Source organism: Peromyscus eremicus, chromosome X (genome assembly GCF_949786415.1).
Source record: "Peromyscus eremicus chromosome X, PerEre_H2_v1, whole genome shotgun sequence".
NCBI classification, from domain to species: Eukaryota; Metazoa; Chordata; class Mammalia; order Rodentia; family Cricetidae; genus Peromyscus; species Peromyscus eremicus.
Genome location: NC_081439.1, coordinates 108,737,922 through 108,750,763, shown reverse-complemented (window position 1 = coordinate 108,750,763; position 12,842 = coordinate 108,737,922). Strand labels below are relative to the sequence as shown.

The 12,842-nt window shown below is 35.9% G+C and overlaps 1 protein-coding gene across 7 annotated transcripts in view; it reads left to right on the top strand.

Moving 5' to 3' along the window:
- Smarca1 (SWI/SNF related, matrix associated, actin dependent regulator of chromatin, subfamily a, member 1) overlaps positions 1-12,842 on the top strand; it is a 74,329-nt gene that overhangs the window by 14,669 nt on the left and 46,818 nt on the right. For all 7 annotated transcript variants that reach the window (XM_059250379.1, XM_059250378.1, XM_059250377.1 and 4 more), the window contains 6 exons: positions 2,072-2,227; positions 3,358-3,489; positions 4,421-4,489; positions 9,129-9,238; positions 9,867-10,093; positions 11,087-11,208. In XM_059250379.1, coding sequence (XP_059106362.1) covers positions 2,072-2,227; positions 3,358-3,489; positions 4,421-4,489; positions 9,129-9,238; positions 9,867-10,093; positions 11,087-11,208 — 816 coding nt within the window. The remainder of the gene's footprint in view (positions 1-2,071; positions 2,228-3,357; positions 3,490-4,420; positions 4,490-9,128; positions 9,239-9,866; positions 10,094-11,086; positions 11,209-12,842) is intronic.

Below are 12,842 nucleotides of genomic sequence, written 5' to 3'. Positions count from 1 at the left end.
TATAAAGTCAGTATTTTACAGATTGTGAGTCATCATCCATGAATAGGTTGTGGTTTCATCTTAGTTGATAGTGTCAACAATTTTTAAAACACCAGGAGGGAATAGCAGAGCAAGCAAGCAGAGTTTCATACCACGGCAAACAAAAGTGTTGCTTTAATAAATTGTTTAAGTTGCTTTTTGGATACACACACTCAAACATCTATCCATATGTTGGGTCACAAGTTAAATGCAGTTTATTATGGTTCATCATTAAAATTTTCAAAACTAGGAATTATCAATCACATAAGTAATTAATGTGCTAAATTCAGTTCTTAGAGATTGATGTTGATGTATCTAAAATTCCAGATGATCATTTGTAGACCCATTTGAACCTTGGAAATCATATGGGATACATGTGTTGACCCTCCTATTTTTGTGGCTTTCTGTAAATAACTTAGGAGGCCAATATTTAATAATGAAAAATTTAATTTCTGTAAAGGCATTTGAATTGTGAAGTTGTTAGAGATATCCTTGATCCTGTCTATACAAAGAGAGATGCTCTTGATCCTGACTGATATAAAGTCATCTTGAAGTCTATTGCCTTTTCTTTGTCTATCATAGAGGAATCCATATCTAGTGGACATGGAAACAGATATGGTCCTAATTCCAACATCACTACTGATTGTGAAGTTATGAATGAGTTTCAATGTGCATTATTTTAATACTAGCAAAAGGAGAGCTTTTGGGTCATGTGGCTTTCAATATTTTATCAAAATATCTAAGTCTGAATCTGCTCAATAATTTCATAAGTTCTAAACGCCAGTTAAGCTAAATAAAAATAAATCCCAATTCAATGGAACTCTTGAGAAACCATGAAATGGAATCTTTCAGTCAATGAAACAAGGATAAGGTGTTAGTAGAAATCAATGAGATCTGGTATTCAGCCTGCCCCCACCAATGTTCTAATATTTTAATTGCCTTTTAAAATGTGACAGCTTCTCAGCATATGACTGAGGTGGCTACAAAGCTATTTTCCTGTCCTCTGTGTTAGTCTAGGAAACCTTTTAATACATACTGAACACTTGTAAATATTGTTTTTTTTTTTTTTTCCCCGAGACAGGGTTTCTCTGTGTAGCTTTGCGCCTTTCCTGGAACTCACTTGGTAGCTCAGGCTGGCCTCGAACTCACAGAGATCCGCCTGGCTCTGCCTCCCGAGTGCTGGGATTAAAGGCGTGTGCCACCACCGCCCGGCTGTAAATATTGTTGAATGAATCAAAAATGTGTTTGGTGCACATTTATGAATTAAGAAGTAGAGACTTTGCCATAACCCATTGATTTTGATTTAGGCACTGTAACTCTGAAGTTACAGTACCAAATCATTCCTTTTTACATAGATTTTTTTTTTCTGCTTCATTTAACACTTTGTCATTTTACTTTGGCCTATAACATCTGGAATGAAGTTTGTACTAGTTAAAGATGCTTTCAGTCAAGCTGGCTACCATGTTGGTCACTGCCTGTGAATATTTAAAAATTGTTGTAGTGTCACTGTTTTTACTGCTTTCTTTACTACGTAGAGAAGAGTCCCTTTATGAAACCATATCTGTAGCCTTATAATAACATTTGGGACTTCACAAAAATATTAAGGAGCTTCTGGGACTCCTTACTAAATTACACAATTCTTTTCTACTGGGAAATGACAGAATTTATAAGATGTTGCCAAAGGTGGGAACTGTTACTATATGTTAAGTACTTTTGTTCGGTAAATTAGATTATGTTAGTAGTGCTTGAATCTTTGTAACACTAAGGTGTTCAGTTATTTCATCCATGTCCTTTTGGACCTCTCATGATATGAAGTGATCTGGTTCATATAACGTGTGAGCTTTTGCTTTTCTTTTGTTGATAAATATGTTCTCAGCATAGCCAGATTATTGACCACAAAGTTATTTTGGGCTCTAATTTTTCTATCTCTCAAATGAACAAGATAAAATGTGCTCTGTGATGTCCCATACAACTCTTAATATTCTCCAGACCGTTTACTTTGGTGATCACCTTGTCAACATAATGTAATGTAGAACACTTTATTTTGTATTAGGCTGCTTTTATTCGTGATGAAATGATGCCAGGAGAGTGGGATGTTTGTGTGACTTCTTATGAGATGGTAATTAAAGAAAAATCTGTGTTTAAAAAGTTTCATTGGAGATACTTAGTCATTGATGAAGCTCACAGAATAAAAAATGAAAAATCTAAGGTAAGTTCTTAATATCTTTATTCAAGTGTTCATTTACTTTGTAGGCTCCTTTGTTCACTTTCTGTGTTTAAAATAAAAACAAAGCACTAGAAGATTGTGGCTTTATTCACAGAATGTGAATGATAATCATTTTTAAAGTGCCCATAAAGGCTAAATTATTGAGTAAAGGACCAATAAAAGTTGAGCATCGATTTTAATGCAAATTAGGTAATTATTTGCAATCTCTCCTGTTGCAGCCTAACTCTGCCTTGCTACATTATTTTAATATTGCTGAGACTATTTGGTGTACAAATATCATTTGCATTGACTTATTTTTTTTATTGAGGAATTATGTGTATTCCTATGGATTAGAAAAAAAGAATTTCCTGGAATTATCTGACTTGTGGGAATTAGAGTCTGGTGTTAACATTGAAAAGTATCAATTATTTGTTGCTATTCAACTTCATCAACAGTAGGAAAAACCTCACTTATAATGATGAACCTATCTTTGGATCACTGGGCTACTTTGGGAGAAACAGGGACAGAACTGGAGCAAAACCACCAGGTGGAGCATACTAATTTCACATTGGAACTAATACTTGATAAGAGGACTCATGTTAAAGCATAGTTGCTTCATTAAGAGCATTATCAAAACAGGAATTTTCTAAAATTACTGATTTTATGTTTTTGTCATTGTTTTGTGGTCTTAAACTTGAAATGTTAATACATAGTACCAGGGAAAATGAGCTCAATTCTGGTGCTGAATAATTGTGGCCAGGTCGAGCTGGAGCTTAACTATGCGTGTAGATGAATATGGTTGGTGAAGGAGATTTCGTTATATAAAGTGGTAGCTTGGATTCCATGAAAGAAGTTTGATTTTCTGAGACCCCATTGGAGAAACTAAAATGTTTCATGATGGGCAGGGATCTCAGATATAAATATGATTTGTATTCTTTCACATGTGAAAATGTCTAGGATATTAGTGTGCAATGCCACCTGAACTAGGATATTTTTCCATAGGAAGTTAATTTTCAAGGCTTAGTGTATCACAGATGTGTTTAGTGACGTATATAACTGAATGCTGAGCATACTAAGAACCAGAACAATGCTTATGTAACTATGATATGTATATACATTTTTTTTTTTTTAAGCTTTCAGAGATTGTTCGTGAGTTCAAGTCCACTAATCGCTTACTTCTAACTGGGACACCTTTGCAGAATAACCTGCATGAACTCTGGGCTTTACTTAACTTTCTATTACCGGATGTCTTTAATTCTGCAGACGTAAGTTTAAAACAGAGTATTTGTGTGAGGTGTAGTGGTGCTCAGGGTTGTACCCAGGGTGCTTAGCTGATACTTTACTACTGATCTCCAATCCCTGCTCCAAATCATACATCTTAATATATTTTCCTAATGTTCAGAATCATTTATGCTCACATCCTCCCTCTCTCCCTCCCTTCTTTGCCCCTCCCTCCCTCCCTCCTTCACTCTTCTTTATTATTATTGTTGTGTGTGCATAATGTGTGTATGTGTGGATATGAGAAGATAACTAGACCAAGTCACTTTTCTCTTTGTACTTTTATGTGTGTTCTCAGATCAAATTCATGTTGTTATGCTGACCCTGTGAGCCATCTTGCTGGCCTGAGGCATCTGTTTTCAAAGTGTAGAAAATAGGTTAAAATTTACACTTTTTTCATTAGTGATTCTTCATTTGTGTGTTTTAGTTTTCTCAAGAAAGAATAAGAAAGCCCCAAAATTTTAGAGTAAGCATATTTTGGGAAATAGTGTATTTCTATTCTTTCTAATTATTCTGTCATTTTGCCTATAGCACGCTGTTACCACACTTATAAGATAGACTGAATCTAGAGTAGTATGTTCAACCTTTTCATTAAATTTGAAAGACTTATTCAGGGATTTTAAGGCTTAATTTTTATATCCTATTCTTCTTAACTAGATGTAATGTTGTGTGATATAGTGAAGACCACTATACATTTTCTAAGGTGATAGTGATCCTTTATATTGTCATTAAAATTTTGTCAACAGTTGCAGTATTCCCACTGATGATAAAAGTAAAACATACAGCTATCACAGTGACATGTTTTGAAAGTACTTTTAAAGTGGATTATTTCTACGTTGGTTGTATACAAATATATAGAGTATTGAGTTTATTTTAGAAAATGCATGTACTTATTGTAGAATTTTCACCCTTCCACAGGACTTTGATTCTTGGTTTGACACTAAAAATTGCCTTGGTGATCAAAAACTTGTGGAAAGACTCCATGCAGTAAGTAATAGTAGTCAAAAAATCAATAATACATTTAATGGAATATAATTGAGCAGAAAATAAACATTCACAGACTCTGAGCTTGTGGGCTTCCTGCTCGCTTCAGTCCCCTTGCGTCTCCCTTGCAGCCCTTTTAAGAGCCCTGTGGTCAGCAAGGCTCTCTTAAGCCTCTCCAGAACAACTTTTTCTTTTGGTCTCCGTGATCCTGTGGTCCTTCCTTGTGGGACCTCTTTACTCTCTCCTCCTCAAATCCTCCAGATGGCATCAGTATTCTTCTTGCTTCCCAGTGACCCTTCTGAGCCACTGCTGCTGCTCCACGGTACGTATAAACCTCTGCTACAGAGTCCTGAGCCCTCTCTGGTTCCATCTTCCACACACTGTCTTCTCTGTCATCTGTTTATCTACAGATTCCCCATATTGATCAACATTTTCAATTCGTTGACAAATACTTAGATCCATATATTACTCATCCCATTTCTTCTGTAGCATGACAGAGACCTCCTGTCCCCAGATCCCTACTTCTCCAGTGTATCAATCTGAAAAAACATTTTCTATCACTCAGATCACACTTTTGTTAGTCCTGTCAGGCCTTTTTGTACCCTTACTTCTCTGCTACACCTGTCCTGACAACTCCCAACTGTAATAAAGTAATGCTCTCTGTCTCCTGCATTTCAGTTTTGCTGTTGCCCTGTATGAGCATAGTGAGTGGTTTTGTTGTACTGGGACTTCTCAGTACTGACGAAGACCACTCTACAACTCTACAGGTAGGAACTGCTATGATTTCATGTTACCTAGGATAAGCTGGAAATTCATGGTACTGACTCCTTCAATATGACCTTATCCAGCCTTCTTTCTCCTTTCTTCTAACAGCGATTCAGATCTCTCCAACCTTGAGACTTCTAGCTCAGGTATCTCTTGCCCTCCAACTCTCTCAGTAGGTAGCACTATTCTTTTCTGAATGGCAAAACGGAAGTCATTAGGTAGGAATTCATTCATGTAGGTCTGTCTTCCAAAGCTATGTACATTTTGATTAATCAGCTGCCTGAGTGAAGCATTATCTTTTCTCTGCTCAGTGGCAAATTCTTCCATGTGAACTCTGAATATCATCATTTCTTATTTCTTTATGGACTTTACCCCATAGTTTTATTCTTATAACTGGTTAAATTTTCTACTTCTCCCTCTGTATTTTCTCCTTTCCCTCAATACATGAACATGCCTAGGTAGCTACCTTGAGGTTCTTGAGAAGATGTTTTTGAGTTATAAAAGATAACAAAAGGGTTACAGCCCATTGTGCAAGGTCTCTGGTTTTCCAAATCCATACCTATCTGACCTAATGCGCGCACACACACACACACAGATCATCTATCTATCTATCTATCTATCTATCTGTCTGTCTGTCTGTCTGTCTGTCTGTCTGTCTGTCTGTCTATCTATCTATCAATCAATCATCTATCCATCTGTGGGAGGTCCCGGCAGGATTTACAGTTGTCAGGGGAAATGATCCGGATGACGGAAAAATGAAACTTGGTTTAGCCTGATTTAGGTAACTGGTGCTAGGTAAAGAATTCTTAGAGTCTGACATCAGCTTGTTTATTTTTACCATATTTAAGCATAACACAATTTTGGAAAAAATTTTTGATAACAATTAACTCAGCTCCATGAGTACAACCAAGCTTAAGACACATTTACATTGAAGCTCTTTACGAAGTACGTATGGCTTTGCCTGTAAGATGGATTCTTTTGACTCAGAAACAGTGCTCAAGAAAAGGGTCTAGGGAGAATGACTGATGTAAACATAATCCCTGTGGGAGTCAGGATTTGGTCTGGCCCTGAGATAACAGAAATCACTTAGGCTGTTGTAAAGTACAAATGACATCTCCCACAAGGATGAATTTTATGGCCTAGAAGTAATGCTCAAGGTTTTAAGGGTCTGAGATAAGTAAACCATAATTCTAGAAGATATGGGCAGAGCCTGACTCATCAGACAACAAAGGATTACCAGATTGTAAACTGCATGCATTCCCAGCATTCTAGGAGGAGGAGGATAGGTTAAACATCTCTTTCCTTTAAAGGATGCCTATGATTTTAGCTTCCTGGCTTCTTCAGTGTTTATCTGTGTACACAAACACTTTTTGCCCCATCCATCCATCCATCCATCCATCCATCCATCCATCCATCCATCCATCCATCCATCAATGCTCCCTCAACTTTGGGTTCTTAACTATGATTTTCTTTTCTTGACAGCCAACTTTCTTGAAAGAGTAGTTTACCTCTACATCTTCAGTTCCTAACCTATTTGCTGATAAAGCCACTGATCATTGATGTCTCTCCATTCCATATGAGTGAAACCTATTTTACATAGTTTTCAATGAATTTTCAGTTGCTAAATTCAGGATATACAGGCAGTAATTAGCGCTAATAATCAATATTGGAAACTACTTGGTTTCTCTGGAGATCCACTCCCATGGTTTCCCCTACCTTAGCTTCTAAGTGTCAAGTTCACTTCTCCCAACTATCTTGTAAAATCTATATAGTACCTCTCCTTTAGCTACCATTTTGCTTTCTACATTTCAGTTATCCATAGTCAATCATAGTCCAAGAATATAGAAAACCATAGAAATGAAAACATGATTAATCTCTATGCATGAACTCCCACTAGTTTCTGTACCAATCTTGGAAGTGAGTATTATTATCCTTAGTACAAAATACTTTCTGCTATTGAAAGAGAACATAGTCATATGACTTATATTGCTGTATTATATTTGTTCTATTTTATTATTATTATTTTTTCCATATTTCTGTGCTGTATTTATAAATTAAAATGATCATAGATATACATGTATGAGACATCATATGATATATATATGATTCTATATAGCTCGCTATTTTGAGAATCTTCTAGGGATCTTGGACTCTGTTTTCAATGGGACAACGGGAGACTATTGACCTTTAACTTTCGACTTCATTCTGTTTTTTTTTTGTCTCAAATTCTTACAGACAGCTTAAATGTTTAATAAACTTTTAGATAACTTAAGATGCTCAAATCAGAAACCAACAGTCTTATATATAGATATCTAATAATAATGGCTACAGCTTATTGCATGTCAACCACAAATAATCTCTTTACATGAACTACCACAAATTTCTATAGCAGCCTTGGAAATAGTTATTATTATTTTTAATGCAAAATACATTAAAATATACATGCTGAAATATTTTTTTAGATAAAAGAAGAAATAAACTTGAAAAAATTTAAGTCCGAGTGTTTAATTCTGCTTCTACTTGTTAGCATAGTGAGTTTGGTGAACTTAGTGAAATAGAAATGATCATATTCAGCCAGGTGGTGGTGGCGGCGGTGGCGGCGGCAGCGGCGCACGCCTTAATCTCAGCACCTGGCAAGCAGAAGCAGGAGGACCTCCGAGTTAGAGGCCAGCCTGGTCTACAGAGTCAGTTCCATGACAGAGGAACCCTGTCTTGAAAAACCCCAAAGCCAAAACAAAAACTAAAACAAACAAACAAAAAACCCCCCAAAACCCCAACAAAAAAGGAAACAATCATATTTAGCACTGGAGAGATGGCTAAGCAGTTAAGAACGCTTGTTCCCATGTAGAGAGGACTTGGGTTCAGTTCCCTACATGGTTGCTCACAACCGTCCATAACTCCATTTTCAGGGTTATATGATGCCCTCTTCTGGCCTCCATGGGCACCAGGCACACACATGTTGCACATATATACATAAAGACAAAACACGCATATTAAATAAGATAAATCTGAAAAAAATCGAGAAAAGAAATAATCATATTCCCTTCAATGATTTCCTATAAGGATTTAACTACGACCTATAAAGTTAATGGTGCAGTCTGTGGCACGTTGCTGGTAGGTACTCCATGAATTGCAACACCATTATTATCTTGTGACAAAAATCTGTGTTTCTGGTATACACTAATTACCTTTTATCTGTGTTCATTGGTGTCTTAAAAAAAACATTGAATTCTTTTCTTCTCATTCATTTAATTATTTTAAATGACCTGAATTTTAATTTTATTTTGAGGGAAACTGAAACTCTCATTTTCTATTTTCCCTATGTTAAAAAGTCTTGTATTAAAAGCAGTATTTAAAGCAAGACTTCTTCATTGATTATTCAATAGATAATGGTCTTGTCTTAATTTTTAGCTTAATTTTTCCAGTCAACTAATGAACGTTTAAGTTTCCTCCCTCATTTTTAGAGGGTCTGGGAACTGAGCCCAGAGTCTTGTGAATGCTGAACATTTACTCCTTTTTTTTGAGCAACCCCAACCTCCATTTTGATGTTTTTTCTTCCAAGACAGGGTTTCTTTGTGTAGCCTTGGCTGTCCTGGAACCTGCTCTGTAGACCAGGCTGGCCTCGAACTCACAGAGATCCCACCTGCCTCTGCCTCCCCAGTGCTGGGATTAAAGTTATGTCATTCCTATTTTCTAAGGAGTCATTTTTTGGTGGTTATTTACTGAGAAATTAGGCTACTGTTGGTTTTTGTTATTGTTGGTGTTTGTTAGATTATGTATTAGTATGAAAGTTTTAACAGTTGATTAGTATTAGTGAAATACACAATTTGAAATTGTGAATGCTTTATGTGCTTTTATAATAAACATTGCTTTTTAGGTTTTAAAGCCATTTTTGTTACGTCGTATAAAAACTGATGTAGAGAAGAGTTTGCCTCCCAAAAAGGAAATAAAGATTTACTTGGGACTGAGTAAAATGCAACGAGAATGGTGAGCTATTTTATATCCATTAACATTGATTTATATATAAGAATTTATTAAAAATCACATTTGTTGATTGTTCAACATGATAATTACATTTTATACTGAAATGGTAAGTTATGCTGTTCAAATATTCTATTAGAAAACTGTTGTGTTTTATTTAAAACTTAAGTTGAGATTGCTTTTAGCTTCAACATGAATATAGCTCAAACAAGTCTGCTGTAAACTTTCAGCAAATATTGTAGTTAGTGGATAATTGTCAGATGTAGTTACTGGAGCCATTAATAGTTGATGACAATTTCTAATAATGGATGTAGTATAGGGACATATGTCCATAAGAAATATATAAGTAAGTAACATACAAAACAAAACATTCAAATCTTTAATGTCTTGTTTTTTTCAGATCATATTTTCTTTCAAATCCAAAACTTTTTTTTTATCTTTTGGGATTGAACCCAGGGCACTGTGCATATTAGGCATGCATTTTACCATTGAACAATACCTCCAGCCCTCACACCAAATCTGCTTTTATGTACTTTATTCCTATTTAATAGAAATTTAACCGCAATGCTAGTAGAACATTTATTTATGGTATTAAGTGTTCCTAAAATTGATTAATTATGGTTTAACATTTTAGGTATACAAAAATTCTGATGAAAGATATTGATGTTTTAAACTCTTCTGGCAAGATGGACAAGATGCGACTCTTGAATATTCTGATGCAGCTCCGAAAGTGTTGTAATCACCCTTATCTATTCGATGGTGCAGAGCCTGGTCCACCTTATACGACAGATGAACACATTGTCAGCAATAGTGGTAAAATGGTAGCTCTGGATAAGCTATTGGCAAGAATTAAAGAACAAGGTGAGTGAGGGATTTTTTTTATTAGCATGGGATAAATTAACAATAATAGTTTGTGTGTGAATAAAATGTTTTGTATTCATTCATCTACTTGGTTAGTAGACATTGTTGAGTGCTTACTGTTTGTCGGGAATGGTCCCATAGGCTAGGAATGCAAAGATGAATATGATAATGGCCTTGCTTTGAGGAGACTCACAGTGTAGTGAGGAAGAGGAGCTGCAATTCATTGTTCTAAGTGTACTTCATTGTGCTGTTGAGAAACTGGGGGTTGGGAATGTCTTCACAGTGATGATGTTTGAAGTGAAGACTGGGCAATGTAGGTAGGTGTGAGCCATTGATAATGGGAGGGGAGTGCTTTTCTAGGGCAATGCAACAGGTGTGAAAGAAGGCAACACAGCAGAGGAGTTTATGGTATATGAGGTAGAATGGCATTTGGTGAAGTTGATGAGGATAGATGGTGCCAAATTATGCAAGGTCTTTGAAACCATGCTCCAAAAATTGTTTAGACTTCTATTTTAGATGTAGAGGAGTTACAGAGGACTTAGTGGCAGGAAGTAACATGAGCAGAATTGTATGTCAGGAAGATAATGTTGGAAGCATTTTGTGGGAAATTTACTGGAAATGAGAGAGTAAAACCAGGAGACAAGATGGAAGACAGTTGCAGTAGTAGTCCAGTGAGAGATTATATGGACCATTGTAGATCCTTGGGATAAAGACAAGGCAAGAATCTTAGTTACAGTGGTGTGTGTGTGGAAGATTTTTGAAGACTGAATGAAAACCTTGCAGTTCAACAAATACACAATAATGTGTAACATTCTTTGTTTTTTTGTGTGCTTCTTGTTCATGTGTCATATGATTTAGATTGTTTATGATGCTTTATTTTGTTTTTGACTTTCAAGGTAGCATATATTATTTGCACAAAGATAATGTGTTTCATTATGGCATTTCACACTTTACGCAAGTCCTGTAACTCAGTTTTCTGATGAAACATTTTAGGGTCAAGAGTTCTCATTTTTAGCCAGATGACTCGGCTGTTAGACATTTTGGAGGATTACTGTATGTGGCGTGGTTATGAGTATTGTCGACTGGATGGACAAACCCCACATGAAGAGAGAGAGGTGAGGACAAGAAATGAAGCAAGACTTTGAAAATCAGAGTTCAGTTGCATAATACTTTAGCAAGTTGTTTTAAGCTTTGGTCTGGTCTACTTCTAGGTGGTACTGAATTTCTCTCTGACATCATGATCTTTCTTCCATGTTTATCTTCCATTCCACCAATTTTTCCAAATCATCCCAAGCTCTTCAAAGATATTCTTTTCTAAGAACACTATCTGATTCCATCTTCATCTCTTTTAGCCACTTCCCCATTGATTACTGTTTGTCAACTTACCTTCTGACTTCTAACTATGTGTTATTTTCTTTTCTTGTCTCCCACTGTAGACCCTTGCCATTTATGGAGTTTAATGTTGGACATTTTGCTAATTTATGATTAACTAACTTTAATATTGAGTTAAGAAACAGTCTTGGCTTTGGTGGGCTTTTGTAAAAATGAAGTATGATAAAATAGGTGTAGGTACTTATGAATTTGGCATTTTAGGACACTAAAATGTTGGTTTGTAAGCATGAGTAAGCACACCTACCTATCACCCAATGTCTTCTTCAGACTTGGAAATACTTGTAAGTCTTTATTATTATTATTATCCATTAGGCATTTAAAACTCATTACATTACTTTGTTGATGGCTTTGCTAATTCTTTTTCTCTTTTCTGCAGTCCTTAAGGTCTCTCTGTCTTTGGTTTCTTTTTTAAGTCAATACTCAGGTTCTGGCCCAAAGAACAAGATTTTATGATACAGTGGAAAATATACAGAACTTGGTTTGAAGACCTGACTTTTAGCACTAACACCAACACTTTCTTGTGTATACAGGTCATTTAATTCTGTGAGCCTCAATATCTTTAATATCATAAAAATAAAATTAATACTAAATGCTTATTCCTGATGACACTGTGAAGACTAGGGGATATAGTAGGTACAAACAGTTTAAAAATACACAGTGCACTATATATTTCGAGCCATGAAATTGCAGACAGTCTTTGTATCTGTTCAGGGCACCTTCTCAGGCTGTAGGAATCTCAGCCCATGTCCCTCTCTTTCCACAGCTGCTTCCTTTGCCTCTTATGCAGCCCTTATTGAAGCCTGGGTATCACACAGTATAGTGTTGCCAACAGCACACAAACCTCTGTATTAAGGGTTTTCTGCTACCTGTTGAAAGGAAACAGTTGTGATAACCTTTACACATAAAAGAGTGTTTAAATGCTTCAATTATTTACCAATTTATAGTTTTAAGTCCTCTAAGACAGTTACTTGAAACTTTTGTTGACTTAGTCCTGAGAACCTATTCCTTCATTAAGCATAGCACCTCTAGTACAGTTCAAGATAATTGACTCTTCTTGCTAGAATGAAGAGGATACCAAGGCAGAATTTAGTAGGTATTATCTGACCTCAAAATGCCAGTTGTCACTTCTGACCTACCTCCCTGTTCATTACCTAGTGATGTGGAACAACAACAACTTCCTTTTTTCCTTTCTCCTCCTCCTCTTCTTCCTTCTCCTTCTCCTCCTCTTCTTCTCCATTCAAAGATTTTGAATTACGTGCATCAAATTTAAATACAGAGAAGTCAGAGCCATTCTTTCTTTTCCCTGGGAGATGTCCTGTTTATGTTTTTATTCATATAATAATTTCAAGTCTTTCCT